The sequence below is a fragment of the Lampetra planeri genome, chromosome 13 (genome assembly GCF_965212315.1).
Source record: "Lampetra planeri chromosome 13, kcLamPlan1.2.h2, whole genome shotgun sequence".
Lineage (NCBI taxonomy): Eukaryota > Metazoa > Chordata > Hyperoartia > Petromyzontiformes > Petromyzontidae > Lampetra > Lampetra planeri.
Window position 1 is genome coordinate 10,155,775 of NC_136119.1, and position 19,509 is coordinate 10,175,283.

The 19,509-nt window shown below is 47.7% G+C and overlaps 1 protein-coding gene across 3 annotated transcripts in view; it reads left to right on the forward strand.

Annotated features, from left to right (window-relative positions):
- Positions 1-1,207: 1,207 nt before the first annotated feature.
- LOC144722052 (synaptic vesicle glycoprotein 2C-like) overlaps positions 1,208-19,509 on the forward strand; it is a 48,642-nt gene continuing 30,340 nt past the window's right edge. Inside the window, exons 1-4 of one of the 3 annotated variants that reach the window (XM_078600139.1) lie at positions 1,208-1,600; positions 2,854-3,067; positions 7,596-7,776; positions 11,455-11,606. In XM_078600139.1, coding sequence (XP_078456265.1) covers positions 1,229-1,600; positions 2,854-3,067; positions 7,596-7,776; positions 11,455-11,606 — 919 coding nt within the window. In that variant the 5' untranslated portion in view covers positions 1,208-1,228. Of the gene's footprint in view, positions 1,601-2,798; positions 3,068-7,595; positions 7,777-11,454; positions 11,607-19,509 lie in introns of all 3 variants that reach the window. The other 2 variants (XM_078600137.1, XM_078600138.1) reach the window with 2 other exon arrangements.

Below are 19,509 nucleotides of genomic sequence, written 5' to 3' on the forward strand. Positions count from 1 at the left end.
GTAAATTGGATTATAATTGTCAATGATGATGATTATTATGAGGATGGTAAAATAATTTGATAATTTAAGTAAAAATAAAGCATACAAGAGTGGAGGGAGGGTTGATGGCACAGTGATTCGTTCACTGCGCTACGAACCAGGCCACCTAGAGTTTGATTCCTGTGGCCAGTGAAATTCACTAAGGTGGCCAGTGAAATCTGAACTGGTCCGGCCCATTCTCCTTCAAGCCAACCCGCACTGACCAGCATGGTGAAGTGTGGTCAAGCGACCTGCCTGGCTGATGCGGAAAGGAAAGGCCTTCATCCAACAGTGACTTCAGAAAGAGCTGACATTTTATTTTATTTTTCAAGGCATAAAAACTTTAACAATACGATAACAAAGCAATACAAAACAGTGCAGCATTAATCGATTATAAAAGCCCGGTGTTCCGTTTGTCCATCAACTAAATTAGAAGATCCTCTCGGAAGGCCTGAATCAAAAACTTATAGAAAGTGGACCCCCCGCCCCAAGATGTGGGAGTAAAAAGTTGATCCAACAGGTTTTATTTTGTAGGCATATATTCCTACACACCCTACATCCAATAGTCCGTAGTATCTGCACACATTGTGGGGGGGGGAGGACATCAGTGGGGTCAAACGGGCGATGGGCGAGGGGCAAAGCGCCGAGTAGCAGCCGCGGGCCGCCGATATTGTAGTGTATAAAGATGCAGGCGAGTGTTCTCAACACATTGGAGATTACATGAATGACAATCATGACATAATTTACATTTTTCTCTTGAGCCAACTTGAAGAAACATCAACGGAGGGAAGCCAACGCACGCTAACACACAGGCAGCGCGTGTAATGCCAGCATATAACTGGAAGGTGGAACGTGGTGACTTCGATATCATCTTAATGCCAATACTGTCAACGAATATTGATAAAGCACCAACCTACCTTGCAGTCCATGAAACAAACAAAAATCAATGTGTTTTACCAAGTAAAAAATCATTACGTGAGCTCCACCAAAGCATTCCAAATTCAACAGTTAGAATGTTAACGAGAGCTTTGTATGAAAACGGCTTTGAAGGCGCTCGCTCGCTCACTTGCTCGCATTTCCATTCAAAGTCATCAGCAGTGGGGGGGGGGGTTGAAGATCTCGAATGAATTTCAAACGTGAAGCCGCATTTGTTTTTTCCTGCGTCGCGTGTGCGAAACTTTTAGCAGAAGCAGCGACGTCGTCAGCGGCCATGCAGGACCCAGACAGGCAGCAGCAGGGCTCGCTGGCGTGGGGCGCGCGTGAGATCGCCCGCCACGTGAAGAATCAGGCGGCGCGCGGCACGGACCGCGTGCAGGATGAGCACACACGGCGCTCCTACTCGCGCTTCGGCGACGAGGACGACGACGACGAGGAGGCCGGTGACGCCGGGGTGGGACGCGGAGCCGCGGGGTCCCCCACGGGCCGCGCCGGGGAGAGCGAGGGCTCGAGCGAGGCCACGGAGGGGCACGACGAGGAGGACGAGGTCTACGAGGGCGAGTACCAGGGGGTCCCCGCCGGGGGGAAATCGGGTCACGCCACGGCGTGGGAGAACGTAAGACACAAAGACGCACGTGGTCACATCGCACCACACATACACTCATCACACCACACGTACACACGTCGTGACATCGCATCACACATACACACGACATCACACATACACACGTGGTCACATCACACCACACGTACACACGTGGTCACATCGCATCACACATACACACGGCATCACACATACACACGACATCACATCACACCACACACACACACGTGGTCACATGACACCACACGTACACACGTGGTCACATCACACCACACGTACACACGACATGCAAAGAAAGTCTCGCTGCATCGCGCGCTTTCGGATGCGCTTCTGTGGCCGTCTGGAACGCTCCTCCTTCCGATATTTGGAGGCCACTCGGTCTATGCACCTTTAAATCTGCATGGAAAACTAATTTCTTTAAAACCGCTTTTGTGTTTAGTTCTGTGTCCTTCCCCCGCACCTCCGATTAGTACGGTCGGCTACGTATGGTGCGAAAGAAGTTCAACATACACACAACATGCGGTGTGCATACCTACATACACACACACGAATATGGGACACTTGTGCAAAGTGGAACCAAATTGAAAGGGCAATAAAAACAACCCCAACGGACGTATTTTCCACGCAGTTTGTATCGTCTGGGCACCGTGCAAAGTTGACTTGCATAGATGGGGCAGCAATAGTGGCTCACGACAACCGTGAATCATCGTTGATGCCAAAGGTCCAGAATTGCCCTTTTTAAATCTCAACACATCACAGGATGTGCAGTTCGTGCGTTGGATGTCACGCACCCATGAAGTGCGTGATGGGGAGGATAGAGTATGTGGCATTTCCAATTGTTTTTATTATTTTGCCATGATCACCACCGTCTTTTTATTGGAACCACAGAGTTGGCTCAATAAAATGGGAAAAAAGCACTAACCGTTCTGGACATGCGGCGCTCTTTAGGCACACGTGGAAGTTATTTGTGCGTGTCCGTCTATCAAATGTGATAACAAAATTGTCGGGTTGAATTTCTCTATCAGTACCGAATTCCAAAGAGCCGACTCAGCCTCAAATGAGTACCTGGTGTGGGTGGGCGTGGTGCTAGCCACCCACCCCCTCGTGTGCCATTCCGGCCTCCCATAGTTTCTTCCCGACAAGCGTTCAACAAAGTTCAACATACACACGTGCTCGCCAACAGCACTTTCCCCAGCAGTCTGTTAAGGCTACGCTGAGGGGGGAGGGGGGGGGCGGTAAGAAGAAGACCTTTGCCTTCTTCGTGTTTGCAGGATGTGCGTAAGACGGGCTTGGAGGGCGAGGCGGAGCGCGTGAGCGAGCAGGAGGAGCTGGCGCAGCAGTACGAGGTCATCCTGCAGGAGTGCGGCCACGGCCGCTTCCAATGGGGCCTCTTCTTCTCGCTGGGCCTGGCGCTCATGGCGGACGGAGTAGAGATGTTCGTGGTCGGCTTCGTGCTGCCCAGTGCCGAGCGCGACGTCTGCTACAGTCGCGAGAACAAGGGCTGGCTCGGTGCGAGCACGTTCACCTCCACCACCCCGGGACCCCACGCGAAGTTGAAATGACATCAACGTTTCGATTTAAAGCTTTCGTGACTGCAGGGATTCATCTTCTTGGTTCTTTCGGTAAAGTCACGTAGAAGGGAAATAATAAAATAATAAAAATAAAACATAATAAAATAATTCTCACGACGTTTCGGCCACAACGCAAGCAAGACATCAACATTCTTTGGTTCTTTTGGTAAAGTCAGGTGGGTATAAAGGTAAAATAAATCACGAAGTTTCGATTGCAACACAAGCAATCGTCATCAGGTGGGAAAACCACAGCAAGACATTTTTTTTTGCTGAAGTGGGAATCACCTACGTGACTTTACCGAAAGAACCAAAGAGTATGGATTCCTGCAGTCACGAAAGCTTCAAATCGAGATGACATCAACAATCGATGGGGTGGAGCGGTTGGTGCAGTGGTTGGCATGCCGCGTCATGAACTCGGCGACCTGACTGACTGCTAGTTCAGGCAGCGACGACTCATGTCAGTGGCAATGATATCTGAACCGGTGCTGAAACCCCCGATTGCACCAGCACAGTGAATAATTACTAATATAATAAGCCAAGAATGTGTGTGTGTCCCGCACGTGACGTCACTCCACACGAGCCCCCCCCCCCCGTCATTCATAATCATGAGCGGATGACGTGAGACCCCCCCCCTCATTAATCATTAGCTGGTGACGTCACTCCACATGGGGCACCCCCCCTCATCAATAATCATAAGCTGATGACGTCACTCATGTGGACCCCACCCCCTCATTAATAATCATGAGCGGGTCATTATTTTGGATTGAATATTTTAGATTAACTGCAATGCACACCCGTCATTGGACGGGCTACAGGCTAGTAACCAAATAAGTTATCACGTGATCATAATTTTTTTAATTGGTCCTTAAAATTGCTTTACTTACCACCGCAAAAGTCTTGCCACCTCGAGTGATACTGAACAGCTGCTTTAGCCCATAGACTGTCAGTGGGTTATTCTCCATCGGCCCGCGGGAATGTGGAATCTCCACCACGCGCTCACTCGACACTTCACGACAGCTTCAGTGACCGCACACCAGTTATCAATGTATGTGCTGTGAGCTGGGAAGCCAGTCTATTCAGGGGGTTTTGACCACGCGAAGAAATGCGGTTGCGTGGAAACGCAACACGCGCGCAAACGCACAAATGGCTGCCCGCTAACACCCACGCACAACTGGTGCGTAGCATCATGTTAAATTGTTCAATTAAACTGCCGATTTTTCTCCAAACATATATTTCGGAGGTTTATATCGGTAAGCCAGCATCAGTAGGGTTCACAGCTTTGTACTAACGTGGAGTTGTGAGTTTCCAAATTCATGTGAGGGCCCCTTGGACAGACACACGGACAGACGGAAGAACATACGTAATGTTTCCTAGGCATAGCAATGATTAGCTCAGCGGCTCCTTGAAAAAAAAATGAAAAATGACACCAGAGCCAGTATGCATGTATTATGTAGAATGAACCGTGTAAAGGTCTCGATCGGATATGCCATAAATGGCCAAATATGGCAATGCAGACGAGCTGATTTCATCTCTTCTTACTAACCCTGGATTGGCCCAATGTCGGGCACAATGCAACGGTGAAAGCCTGCTTCATACAAATCAGTGCTTCTCAATTTAAAGCTTTCGTGACTGCAGGGATTCATCTTCTTGGTTCTTTCAGTAAAGTCACGTAGAAGGGAAATAATAAAATAATAAAAATAAAACATTATAAAATACAATTCTCACGACGTTTCGGCCACAACGCAAGCAGCCGTCCTCAGGTGAAGAACAGGTCTGTCGGAAAGACAGCGCCATTCAGACACTGTCTTTCCGACAGTCCTCACGACCCTCAATCATCCACGTTCACCAGTCTTTCCCATCCGTGTGTAAATCAAGCGACTGCTCCGCTGCTCGTATCCTCGTGGCTCACGAGGATGAAACCGGTTCCATAGTTTGTCTATCGGCCCTCTTGCTGCTGCTGCTGCTGCCTGTCATTCCGTCACATTTGCCCAAATGTATTGAGACGGTGACCTAAGACGAGACGAGCACAATGCAGTTCCTCAGGAACTACGACTGGTGTTTTTTTTGCGTAATGCACAACGGCCTCGTGCTTTGTGTGTGTGTGCTTAGTTTGGCTGTCCTTCCCCCGCACCTCCCATCAGCACGGTTGGCCACGTACGGCGCGAAAGAAGTTCAACGTGCGTGCGTTCGTACACCGTGCGCGTTTGCGCGTGGTGTTTTGAAACTTGTGGCTGACAATTACAGAAGGGCCGTGCCGCGTGCGTGCGGGGGGCGGCGGGGGGAGGGGGCGGGGGAGGGTCACGGGGACAGGGAGGTCACGAGGTCACGAGGACAGGGAGGTCACGAGGTCATGGAGGTTACGAGGTCACGAGGTCAGGGAGGTCACGAGGACAGGGAGTTGAGAAGCACCGATGTCAATGATTCGAAGCTCTCGGCGTTAGCTCTTACGAGCTCCTAGTACGCTCTGCTAAAAAAGGTGCTCACAACACACAATACGTATTTAGCTGGCTAGTTTATAGTTTATACGGTGACGTTAGGGCTTGGGTCACTGGGTAATAACCGAGTAATTAAAACATAGCGTTTGACCCTTGCCAGAATCGCTATGATCGTATCTAAATTGAGAGAGAAGTACTGGCAAGTTGATTGTCAGCTTATGCATTTACAGTGTGTGTGTGTAAATATACAAATCGCGTGCATTCATGCATTACATGGGAATGTGGTGATTGGTGTGCACGTGTTGTGCGGTTTGTGTGGGTATGTGTGGGTGGGTATGTGATATGTTGCGCGTACCGGTGTAGATTTGTACGATTCAAAGTGCGTATGCGCGGAGTGGCGGTGCAGTGGTGCGCGCACTTCACTATGGGGCCGTCCATAAATGACGTCACGCACCTAGGGGGGGGGGGGGGTCAGACATTTGTGACGATGTGTGATGAGGGGGGGGTGAGAAATGTGACGTCACATCAAAATGTGCAACTTTGAATAAATATAGAATTGTTATAACAACACTCCTACGACATCAGAGTGCAGCGCCACAGTAAATACGCATTACAATGACAATAGTTTAAAAAAAAACCTAAGAAGAAGAAGTTTAAAGCGATTTGAAGCATGTTTTATTTGGGGGGGGGGGGGGGCAGAGCTTTGTGACGTCATATTTGAGGGGGGTCTGACTTTTTGTGACGCCGTGTGACGAGGAGGGGGGGGGGTCATAAATCGTTAAAAACCGCGTGACGTCATTTATGGACGGCCCCTATGAACTTGTGTTCAATTCCCACCCGTGGCTTGCACGAGTGGCGAGTGATGTCCAAACCTGCACTGTGCCTCCCCAAGGTTGACTTAGCCTTAAATGAGTACTCGTTGCATTGTGTAAGCATCGACACTGGAGAGACGAAGGTGTCCGGCCGCGGTGCTGGCTCCGCCGCGCGTTCGTCCGTGTGTCCCATGTTGGCCTTGAGAGGCGATCACTAACAGCACTTGCCACAGCATGTCGCCAAAGCCTGCATGGGGATTCTAGATTTGAAGCTTTCGTGACTGCAAGGATTCATATTCTTAGGTTTTTTTCGGTAAAGTCACGTAGGTAAAAACATTAAAATTAATAAAAGTAAAATTAAATAAAAATCACGACGTTTCGGAGGCAACACAAGCTTCCGTCTTCAGGTGGAACCGTCACAGCCACGACAGCTGTATCAAGTTGAAACGTCGTGATTTTTATTTTATTTTACTTTTATTAATTTTTATGTTTTTACCTACGTGACTTTACCGAAAAAACCTAAGAACCTGCATGGGGATCTCTATCCCTGTGTGCAGTACTTGCAGCATCGTCGCTTGGCATCGCACTTGGTCAACTACTGGGTACCATTGCCTATAAACTATTAAAACGAAGCTGTATTCATCTTACCAGGTAAGGCTCACTGAGCCGTATAGCTCTTGGCCATTGTTTAAACGCAGCTTTTTAAATGTGGAAGGGAAACCCGGAGGTCCCCGGAGAAAAAACCCCACGTGACCACGGGGAGAGAGACACGCAAACTCCAAATATACAGCTGTCAGGCTCGCGATCAAACCCACAACCTCATGTATACCAGGCGACGTTGTTAACATCTCTCCACTACGGCGCCCTAAAGAGAAGTGGAGTATATTTGTCCTGTACTCCCTATAAAAGCTGAGTGGATTCTCTTTGTCTTGGTGCACGTGTGTGCGCGTGCGTGCGTGTGCGTGTGTGTGTGCGTGCGTGTGTGCGTGCGTGTGCGTGTGTGCGTGCGTGTGCGTGCGTGTGTGTGCGCGCGTGCGTGTGTGCGTGCGTGTGTGTGCGTGCGTGTGTGCGCGTGCGTGTGTGTGCGTGCGTGTGCGTGTGTGCGTGCGTGTGTGTGCGTGCGTGCGTGTGTGCGCGTGCGTGTGTGTGTGCGCGTGCGTGTGTGTGCGTGCGTGTGTGCGTGTGTGTGTGCGTGCGTGTGTGTGTGCGTGCGCGACAGGCGGTTTCGTGTACGTGGGGATGATGATCGGGGCGCTGCTCTGGGGCGGCCTGGCCGACCACATGGGCCGGAGGCAGATCCTCCTCGTGTCCCTCTCCTTCAACGGCTTCTTCTCCTGCCTCTCCTCCTTCGTGCAGGGCTATGGGGCCTTCCTCTTCTGCCGGTTCCTCTGCGGGATCGGGTGAGAGCCGCTTGTGGATCATGGTTTATGATTATAAGTTATTTTTTGTTAAAAAAAAGTTATTTTTTGTTTAAACTCAACGCGAGCCCGGTACAAAATGCCGATCACAGAGTGGAGGGGGGGGGGCAGAAACTCAGCGGCCAGATTTTGGGCACGAAAGGTGCCCAACGAAGGGGGGCGGGGGGTGGTGGACGGGGAATTGTGCTCGCTACCCCATCTAGGTGGAGACAATGATCGGGGGAAATGAAGATTTATATGGGGAGGGGAAAAGGGTAAGATAGCTAACATACTGGGGGGGTGGGGGGGGAAGAACGGGGCCGGGGGAGGGAGGAAGGGGAGGGAGGAATTGAGGGGGGGGGGGGAGAGAAGAGGGGGGTTATGGTTGCATTTTAACAATGTCCACCCGTCCAAAGGGGGCCCACTTAGTCACTCAGCCATCAGCTCGTGCGATCGACTTTGATTGTCGCTGCCGGCACGTTGTTAGCGGTGGGAAGACCCTTCGTTTTCACCCGTTCACATTGATTGTTGAGTTTAGGTCAGTTGCTTCGAATGGCGCGTGTAAGAATCAACGTTAAAAAAATATATATCTTTTGTTTGTTGAATCAATTTGTGACCCGGGCTCGCAACGAATCGAAACACTCTAAAATGCATGTGAACTTACACGTACGTCTTCTTGGTTCTTTCGGTAAAGTCACGTAAAAGAGAAATAATAAAAGAATAAAAATAAAACATAATAAAATACAATTCTCACGACGTTTCGGGCCACAACGCAAGCAGCCGTCCTCAGGTGAAGAACAGGTCTGTCGGAAAGACAGCGTCTGAATGAGCACCACCAAGCTTGGCAGCGTATATTTAAGCTGGGTTAGGTTATTTCCCTTCTACGTGACTTTACCGAAAGAACCAAGAAGATGAATCCCTGCAGTCACGAAAGCTTTAAATCGAAATTTACACATACGCGTCATTGTGGGTAAATCGCTGACATGTCGCTTCATCGGTACATTTTCACGATCCTGATGTTGCACCTTTTGAATCCCAGCCACGATCAACTCAGCCGTTCATCTCTCTGAGGTACCTGCAGGAGGCAGTAAAGCAAATGGGCGGTTGAATTAAATAAACAAATTGGGAGTTTTCTCGCCTTGATTGCACGCATTTGCGTCAAGCACTCACGTTTCCTCATATCCGCAACAAAAATATGAAGAAACATTCCAAGAAGGAGCCTCGTGATGAGAATATTGACACTCAGCGACGTTTCGTGAGCACACATAATTTTGATTGGCGAAATTAAGGTGTACGCATGAATGACAAAAGTACTCACGTCTCAGATTTGTTTATTACATGGTCACCATTAAAAAAACTTTTCCGGTAAATTAATATAAACTGTTGAATAACTTTGACAAAGCAGGTTGTAATGCTGGGCTGAAGAGAAATATGAGCAAAGCAAAAGTTACATACAAATGTTTGGGGAAAATGTATACAATTGTGGAAGTGACACAACTGGAATTCATATATATCCACCACGATATGTCATTAACGAAGTTTCTACTGCGGCACGGAAGCTCTACGCGTTTTTTGGAGAAACGCATGAATGATAAAAAAAACGTATCAGGAGTGTGCTCTATGAAAAACAAAGTTACCGTATAAACCAGCTGTGTGCAAATTAACCATGGGAATCAAACAGAGCGGCGACATTCATAGGTGATGTTTTGTGCCGCACCTGCGCTGGATTACATATTTCAGAAAATCGGAGCCATGTGTACCCACTAATTGAGTGTGAGGGTTCAATACAAAGTCTCACGCCACGTGGAACCACATCAAGCGGCAGCCACCGAGAACAGCGGAGTGGATGACTACTTAATGATCAGTTTCATGAAACAAAAGTCATTGGGTTTTTTTTCTTCCCCACGTAAGATCGTACGTGCCAAGTATTTAATCAATCACATTTCCGGCGCATTTCTTAAAACTCAGTAGCTCCTTTTCTTGGCAGTCTAACGTTTGCCAGAACTATGATTGACTGCGTGTCCTTAAAACTTTGTAATGCGGTGTAATTCTATTCTACACATATCATGGGTTGTCTCAATATACAACCCAATATGATTGGCATCCCTTCTTGCCCGCCAAATTTGCTCACCGTGCTTGCCAAATCTGTACAGAAGAAGAGCATTTGCTACGCGCCTCTCTGGAAAATACACACATTCCTCATACTTCGATTTGATCAAATATTTTTTAATCCGACCGTTCAAAATTAATTTCTCGGACCCCATTCTCTGGCAACACGTTCGTGATTTCGTTTAACCGAGGTAGAACTCAAGAGACACGGATAGTCTCGATGCCAATGGTGGCCTCGGTCGCTTGCAACTGCGGCCTCGGTTGTTTGCAATTGCTCAGTTGAGATTTGTTATTTATCTTACCAGGTAATGCCCTCTGAACTATGTAGCTCTTTTTCAGAAGCGACCTGGCCACAAATAATAGCTCAACGACGTGGCTTTTCACGGGGACATTTATAGCAGCCAAAAAGTGGGGGACCCGGAGAAAAATCCACGTGACCACGGTGAGGGAGACACGCAAATTCCAAATACACAGCAGCAGGCGTCAGGGCCGGGATCGAACCCACGACTTCCTGTATACCAGGTAAGGTAGTTAACATCTCAGTTGCGTCACGCATTAACGGTGTGCGTGGATGATCGTGTACCCCATGCGTGAGCAGTGCGCTTGTACACATCTAGGCAGTAGAGCAAATAGGATGCGGATGTGCCTGTGCAGTTTGTGAATGTTGTTGTCTCATACCCGTGGGTTTGCTTGGTGTACCGTGGACTTCCTCTCACGCACAAATTGTGCCCATTAAGGAAGTGGCCAAATGTCCCAAGCGGCAACCTCCTGAAGGAGCCTTCAGAGTCAGTTGATGCTTTTTACATGAATACTTTAGAATAGTCGGAGAGCCTGCGTATTTTAAAGGAATGGTTTTGGAGTTACTCGTCTCCATTGGCAAATCCGGAGCCTGAAGTCCAAATTCCGCATTCCTGTGACAGGAGCCCAGCCTTGCCACAAGACGACGTGAACAACGGGGACGTAACAAAGTCGCGATTCGTCGGTTAAAATAATGTCTTACGCTCACGACGCACGCAAACCCCGCAGCCAACAGATGCACTACACTAACCACGATTCGTAACCCTAAATTGTGGCAATTCATTGAATTGTGGCGGGGGGGGAGTGGGGCATGAATTATTACTTTGCCCAGTAAATAAAGGACAGGGGGTGGAGTGGTGGCGCAGCTGTTCACGCACTGCTACCAGAACCTGACGACCCGAGTTCGATTTCCAGCCACGGCTAACATCAGTGGCGAGTGATATCTGAACCAGTTCTTGGCTCCCACCCCAATTTACCAACTCACCCTCGCCAGCGTGCTGAAGTAAGGCCAAGCAATACTCATACACTGACACGGCATGGACAGGCCGTCACCCAGCAGTGGATTTGCAAAGGGCTGGCTGTATTTCATCGTTGCTTACATAACTACAAAATTAAGAGCGCAGTAATTCTTGAATTAAAATAAAAATTAGAACAGAATCATTGAGTGCACCATCTTCTGCAATGGCGTCTGCGCAACGGTTGATGTGCAACTCATTTGTGTGTCTTTGCCGCCGTTGTGCGTCGACGTTTCGTCGACCGTTGTTATTCGCGCAGCATTGGCGGCGCGGCGCCGATCGTCTTCTCGTACTTTGGCGAGTTCCTGTCACGGGAGAAGCGAGGAGAGCACCTGAGCTGGCTGTGCATGTTCGGCATGATCGGCGGCATCTACGCATCCGCAATGGCCTGGGCCATCATCCCGCACTACGGTGAGTCTGCTCGCCGTCCCCTACAACTCTTCCCACTTAACCTTATCACCTCCGGCTTCTATGTTTTTTCTCTGTACACAGCACAGGTTCAGCGTGAGATAATAGTACCGCGGTGATAATGAGATGGCAAAGTTGCAGCTCTGCAATTGCCTGCTCGTACGACTGCCGTCAGATGGGGCCTCCCGTAGCGGGAGTTATCGAGAGTCCTTTTTTTGTTTAGTTTTTTTGGCCTACTTTTCCACGCTGGCCAAACGTCGCGGAACAGGTGGGAGTGCCCACACTATACCCCCACCACACGCGACCTACCGATTTGCTAAATGTGGTGACCCTATTCACACCGCTGGGTGGACAGGGGTTGGGACAGATTTAAGAAACTTGCCCATTATGTCGACTGCCACTTGGGAGATCAAACCGGTGCCCTCTGGAATGCAAGTCCATTGAGCTAACGATTATACAATGGCAACATAACCCACTCATAATAATACCTTTTCTAAATTAATTATAATAGCACTGAGTATGAAGACGTTTTAATGACCGATCTGTATCGGGAGGTTTCAACAATTCCATTATTGAGAGTTTTGCACGCTGGAGGAAACCAGAGTACAAGACCTGGAGAAAGTCCACGCATACGAGGGGAAAACACTCCACAATGTCCACGCAGACGGATTCAATCGGTTTCTTTTTCACGGCCATGTGATGACCCCCCTCCAGCCCAGCAGATTTGGAAGCTTCACAAATCTGTGCGATCTGTCAACCTTCGCTTCCTAAGTGCTGGGACCAGAGGCTGCGCCAAACTCGGGCCGCACAAACTCGCTCTGCTGAACTTCAAACAACCCTGAGCGAGGCTGTGGGCAGTGATGCACAAATGAGTCATACGTCAAAGCGTCTCCGTGAAAGAAAAAAACAACGAGCATGAGGCAGTGCTCAGCCCACGTTGTCAGCCCTCAGGCAGGAGTGGAAATTCCACATTCCTCTGGCTGGGTTCGTTTTGTTGACGCTCCATTAAACATTTCCCATTTTTATCGATTCCATCCTCATCTGGGGATTTTGTTGAGAACCTTCCGTGAGTGAGCTTGGGCGCTCGTCCGCATCGCCGTCCAGTGTGAACGAAACGGGCGTAAACAGAACACGACCACTGCCACCGTTATCAAACACTGCATGCCAGTGTAACAAGCAACAATGTATTTATCAAACATAACATTTTGGACATTGGCCCACCTCTCTGCGCTGAAAAAAAAGAGCCATTGCGTTTTAATGCTGCTTTTCTATTTTGGTGCCATTTCTTAAATTGTCTCGTCATTTTTTATTTGGCTTGGTATTCGGGTTTTAATTTGCGTGGTAGTGGTTGTACCTGGGATTTGGTCCTTATATATAATTCATCTACAGCGTTATGGGATGATATTAGCATGAATGATGCTGTATCGAATGAAAGTATTATGATTAATAGACTCTTCAACCGTGCTTGCAAATGTAGTTTATCTAACTTTGAATTGCTGTTATTTGACTGCAAAGCTTAGGTTTATCAGCTATTTGTTTTTAAAAGTGGCCCTGAAATCATATTTATTCGTTACGATACAGTGTGGCTTTACATCGTCTCTTAAGCGCGACTGCATCTCAACGTGCTCTACAGAAACAGCGAGCGTATTTATCACGGAGAGCTAGGGGTAGTCATAGGCAGAGGGAAAATAGCAATGTCTTGAGCCTGGACTTGAACAGGAGTAAGTCGCAGGGGCAAAGATAGATTTGTGGACTGAGTGCAACTTTTGCGGAGATCTAGAAGCGAGTTTTCCCTGGCGGCAGGCATGCTCAAGGCCAAAATAAACAGCACTTTAAAATCCATTAACTCTCCCCGCGTCTCCTTACATTTTTCTGTGATGCACAGAAGCATTATCTGCACCTAACAACACACGGTTCTGATACTTTTTAAGTGCTCATAATGACCAAGTGGCAACATGCACATTTCTGCCCGCATTCAGATCTGCACACACACACACAATTGTATTTATGCTTCAAATATTTAAAGTTTAGTACAAAGCAATCGCTCTTGTTGATTTCCTTTTGCTACGATTGTCTTTTTAATAGGTGGGAATAGACACAATCCAGGCCTCCACTCTTGATAGGAGAGATATTTAATGCCACAATATAATTCATATAAGCACCGTGATTTGTGAGTTGGCAAGAAAAAAAAAACTGCGCACACACACCTTTTGGCGTGGCCTTCATGATGGGTTTTTGAGTCGCGGTGCAAATGTGGACGAGTGCGCTGCGAATTGACGTCATTGCCCGGAATTTTTGTGAAGGCAACGGCCGACCCAACGATATCCTTATTACGATCCCCACGGCCTTGTTATGCACGGGCCTTTCTCTAGGAAGTCAATAATTGGTCTCAGGTATTCCAAACTGGAACCCCGTGAAGGCCGTTTGAGGCCTTCCCATGTCATGATGGCTGTGGAGTCTGTTTGGCCACACTTCGTCCAAGCTCGTAAGTGCGGGTTGAAGGGACGACCCACGAACATATCCTACTCACCACGGATGTAATCACTGCTGATAAATTGATTACATGTTTCTAGGTTCTTAGTGCAGTGGGCTAACCACTGCACTAACGCTCCACCAAAACCCCAAAAGCATCCTGTCTCACTGATTAGAAACAAGCAATGGACAGGTATTGATGTCCATTGCCAGCAGTGAGTCAGTTGTGGAATTTCCACATTTGAATGGCAGGGAACAGTCTTCCTTAAGGAGACCACTGTTTCCCTACTAGAAATAAATATAGAGGTATACAATAATTGATCAAATTCATGAGTGTACAACTTTATATTTATACACTTCAGCCGAGTCACGGATGTTCAAAACAAACTCTCTAATCTGCACCGCAATCAGCCACACCTGCCCCTATAACCACAACCCGTGCAGGCTCTGGTGCACACATCAGTGTTCGATCGTACGTGAACGCAACACCTGCAGAGATGCACCAGATTCCCGCGTTGAACAAGCGCAGAAATTGGTTTGGGAAGGGCCACGGAAACAACCACGGCAATGGAGAGAATTTACAGCACGGGTTAATACGCCGCCACGTCAACATCGTCTGGTTGTGCAGCCTAAGCAATGCGTCTTGAAATCTAGATTTGAAGTTTTTGTCGGATGCGGAAACAAAATGCGGGTTAATCCTGTAGTGCAAAAAAAAAATTCCGCACAAAAAAAAACCACGCGCAATTTACTTTTTTTGTCATTGGGGCAGACGCCTTGTAAAGACACGCAGGCGGTTGACCCCCGGGAGCTAACCCAGCTGGAGTTTATGACAACGTTCATCTGTGATTGCGAATATTGCAATGTTTGACCAATTCTGGAGGAGCCTGAAATAAAAAAACACACCTGCGGAGATAACCCATCAAAGCTCCACACAAATGGGATTCAAGAATGAATTTCAGTGCTTCTCAAACGTAGCGAGTTGAATGTCTCAGGCTCTTCACTCGTGATTTGCGCACTAAATACGGGATGTTAAATGCGGTTTTCCCTTCGCGTAATCATATTTTCCTGCTCTCTGGACTAAAATGTATATCTAGGTTTAATCGCAATGCGATTAACATATCGATAGCAGGGCACATTGGTTATTGGAATGCCCCTCGTTGTTAATGAGAGGTAAATTCAGAAATCTCAGAAATAATTCTTTCATATTCACTTTCCTGAGACCGTTCTCTGCCGTGGGTGACGACACACCGCCGTCTGTGAGAGTTCCCGAATAGATTATTCATCTCGTGGCAAGACGGCGATAGGCACAAATTGGAATATAATTTAATTTGGGAAAACACACACAATAAAATATATATATACAAAAACAGTCTAACTCAGAAGAAATACACCCCCTGGATCTCCGGCCTTGAGGTTAAGCTTCAGCCTAACACGATCCCACTGCTAAGTAAGTAAAAGCCTGTTCGTGAAGCCTCAGCGAGAACCACGACAACACTCAGCCACTCGCGCCCTCCGGCAGCGACGAACCCGCATCGCCATTCCTGTTGCGCGGGATGTGTGTGCCCCCCCCCCTCCTCCCAAAAATCCAGCAGTTAAGTCCGCACCCCGTCAGGTGAGCGGACATCACGGCGCACGGTGCACAGCCGGCCTCAAGCGACACGTTACAGAGCAAACGCGGGTCGGTGAGCGAGAGATCGCTTGGGTTGCACAAGAGGGGGGGGGGGGGGTGGCAACTCGTCACGTCGTGGTCGCGTGAGACGGACGCATTCGTCGGCGACAGCGAGAACGCACTTCGTGCCGCGAGTGACTTGCGTAATGCACACGAGGCGTTGTTGAGATTGGTGCTCTTTGCGAAATTGTACTGAGTATTTAAATCAATCTCTCCGTATTCAGTTCTTGAGTTTTTTTTTCACAGAGCTGAATAAGCTTACTAGACAAAATAAATTTTACTTTGGTTCGTGTGCACACATAATATGCTGTAGTGTACACTGCATGCCGTCACCAGGCACTAGAGTATATTATTTGTGTACACTACAGTATATGTAGTGTACACTGCAGTATATCCATAAGGTTGAATAGTGCACCTGTGCCAATTGTAAACGCCATAACAGTTATATTTGTAGCATTCAATGTGGGTTTGGTGAGAGTCTCATTCCAGCGTGAGTTGTATCCAGAGCTTGACTAAAGAATGTAACCAACTTAATAGATTTCCAAAAGAAAAAATTATGAACAGGGCCACAATCTATGATGTGTCTAAATAAAAAATCCAATTTCTCAGAAACGCACATTTGTAAAGTTCCGCTTAAAAAAGAAATCACGTCTCCAAGTAATGACCCAGTTTCAAGAAACTTCACCAAAGTGAAATGGAAAACATGACCTTAATTCAAACCTTCGGCTTTTGTTTTAATCCACCACGAAATGCAGTGACCGTGGCCTCGCGCTCACAGTGACGGCATTCACGTATGGAGGCACACGGCTCCGAGGTGGATCTCTGTACGGCTCTCCAGGGTGGGTTGTTGTTTTTTTTTTGGGGGGGGAGTAACGATTTGTAGGGCGCGTGTTGTTGATCAACTGCAGTTTAATTCGATCTCCCAAAAGAAGCTCCCAAGCACGTGGGTGGCGAAACGTCGGACACCGCCGTGCCGGACAACACGCGGCACGACCCCGAAAAAAAAACCCCACATCGGGCAGCTACACAAGAGGGAAGCGTTTAAGACGTTCAAACTAAAACCCGAACGGAATATGCCAACGTCACTCAAAGCGACAACTTTTGTGATCAATAATTCATAGTTCGCATATACATATTTATATTGGTATCTTTCAAACAAAATGTCACGCTCTGTCATTCATATACCCGTTAATTAAAAACAGTCACAACGCCGTCGTGAGAATCGGCATACAATATTAAACAGCTCTGCATCTATACACAGGGCCCTAAAGAGCTGGCGATTTTTTTTCCCCCACTGACATTTAATGGGGCCCAGTGTCTCCGCCCCCCTACCCAATGGTACGCATCTCATCTGTCTTATGATTCTTTTTTTTATCAGGTCTCGAGTCACGCCCCGGCATATTGTAAGTGTCTTCTTGGTTCTTTCGGTAAAGTCACGTAGAATGGAAATATTAAAAATAAAACATTATAAAATAATTCTCACGACGTTTCGGCCACAACGCAAGCAGCCGTCCTCAGGTGAAGAACAGGTCTGTCGAGAAGACATTCAGACTCTGTCTTCTCGACAGACCTGTTTTTCACCTGAGGACGGCTGCTTGCGTTGTGGCCGAAACGTCGTGAGAATTATTTTATTGTTTTATTTTTATTATTTATTATTTCCATTCTACGTGACTTTACCGAAAGAACCAAGAAGATGAATCCCTGCAGTCACGAAAGCTTTAAATCGAAATTTATATTGTAAGTGGTTAAGCGGATAAGTCTCCTTGAGGCTACCAAGTCCACCACCTCCTTGCCTAAAACTACCTTGAGCGGGAAATTATCCGAATGCACGTTAATCACGAGGTCAATTCATCATCCTCCTGAATAGCTTCGCCGTTGGTAAATGTTATCATGACACTCCTTGCTCGCGCATTAAAAAAAAAATGACGATGCAATGACATCGATGAAGATAATACGTGGACCAGAAAGCCTGCGGCAGTCCATAAAGCTAGGCGGGAGTGCATCATTTAAGATTCTGTAACGTAAAATCGTGCATTGGCATGCATGGCTGGGTATTCCGCAGCCCTATAGCGGTTGTCTAGTTTCGCAGTTATCATTTGCACACCTGTCAACCCCTTATCAATGCCTACCTTATTACAGACCAATTCAGATCTCGTTGGTCACCCCGTGCCCCTTATCAATCTCAACGTTCATCCTACAAAGTCCCATCACAAGGGAGAAATACAAACAAATAGACACATTTTGTTTGTGCCCGTATTGAAATGACTGTACGCCGTATGGACCTGTAAAATTCAATTTCCCTGTACACGAATACGGGTAAACCGTATGGGTTGACAGGTATGCATCGGCTGTCTGCCTGATGATGCTAGTTGTAATTACTGGCGAAACGTCGTACTCAGATTGTAAATGTTGTGGCTTTGCTCTCCAACACACCGGTGTGCTGTACTAGTGACGAATTGGCATGTTCTGTTCTAGTTCAAGTTCATTTATTAGGTATAGCCCTGTGAGCCATTCGGCTCTTGAATCGGGTGCAACCGCAACAAACAAAAAACAAGAACAAAAAAACATCTTAAAGTGAATATGTGACTGAGTGCAAACAGGAAATCCAAGAAAAGACAGCAATATATTGCAGAAAAATCCACCACAAATTGTTTACGTGACAACCCTTACTAATTGGCTGTGTCGGGTGGTGGCGGGTTTAACAACACATTTATATATTTACGCGATCTAACCCAAAAAAAACCTCTATTATTGAGGTATGCATTTGCACTCGGAGCCATTTCCACTGCATGCGAGCCAATCGCGCACGCGATCATTAAGAGCCGCGTCTGTAAAGCAAACGGGAGCACCGTGACAGGTGCGCCGCTGTGGGCCTAAACGGCCGCCGGAACAGCCCCCGACACTCGGTTTGTCCTGAAGTCCCACGGTAAATGACGGGCGGTGACGGGACGGTGTTGAAATTGCCATCCAAACTGGAGGCGGTTGGGCGGGCCGCGCCAAGACTTCAGACCTTGGCTGGCACCTGCCATGGACATTTGTGGGGGGTGGGGGGAAAGAACGGCGGTGTTGGTGTTCGGAGAACTTCCATCCCAATTGGACAGAGATGGTCCCCCGGCGAGTTGAAGCGTCGCTAAATTTGTGAACGTGCGGTAACCGGCGTTGAGCTTGTGAAGTACGAGGGCCGTCGACAAGGCGTAAAATGTCCCGCGAATCATTCGCCGTGAATAATTCACCTGAATCATTCGCCGTGAATCATTCGCCATGAATCATTCGCCATGAATCATTCCCCACGAATTATTCACCGCGAATCATTCGCTGTGAATCATTCACTGTGCCGACCGCAGTGATGTCAAGTCCCAACTAGGAGATGGCCACGTGGCCTGGGGGGGCCAGTGCCATGTCTGAGACACTCTTGAGCCAGCACTGCTGACATCCTGGGTTCAAATCAAAGCAGTCGTCCTTTAATTACATTGGGTTCTCAAATGTAACATGTGTATGGTCTCAGCCCTATCAGCAATAACTGCACACACACACAATCGGTACTAAATTTTATTTGTCACTTTATTCTGTTCATTTCATTTGTGAGAAATATAACGAGAATCAACTTTGTTTGAATTTACATGCAACACACACTCTTTGCAGGGCATATAACAATGTACTGTATTGCCCCTGTTCTAGATAACACACGCTTGGCTTCAGAACTAGCTATATAATGGCATCTTCTTGGCTCTCTGATAGCAGAACACCACGAGCTCATTGAATGAC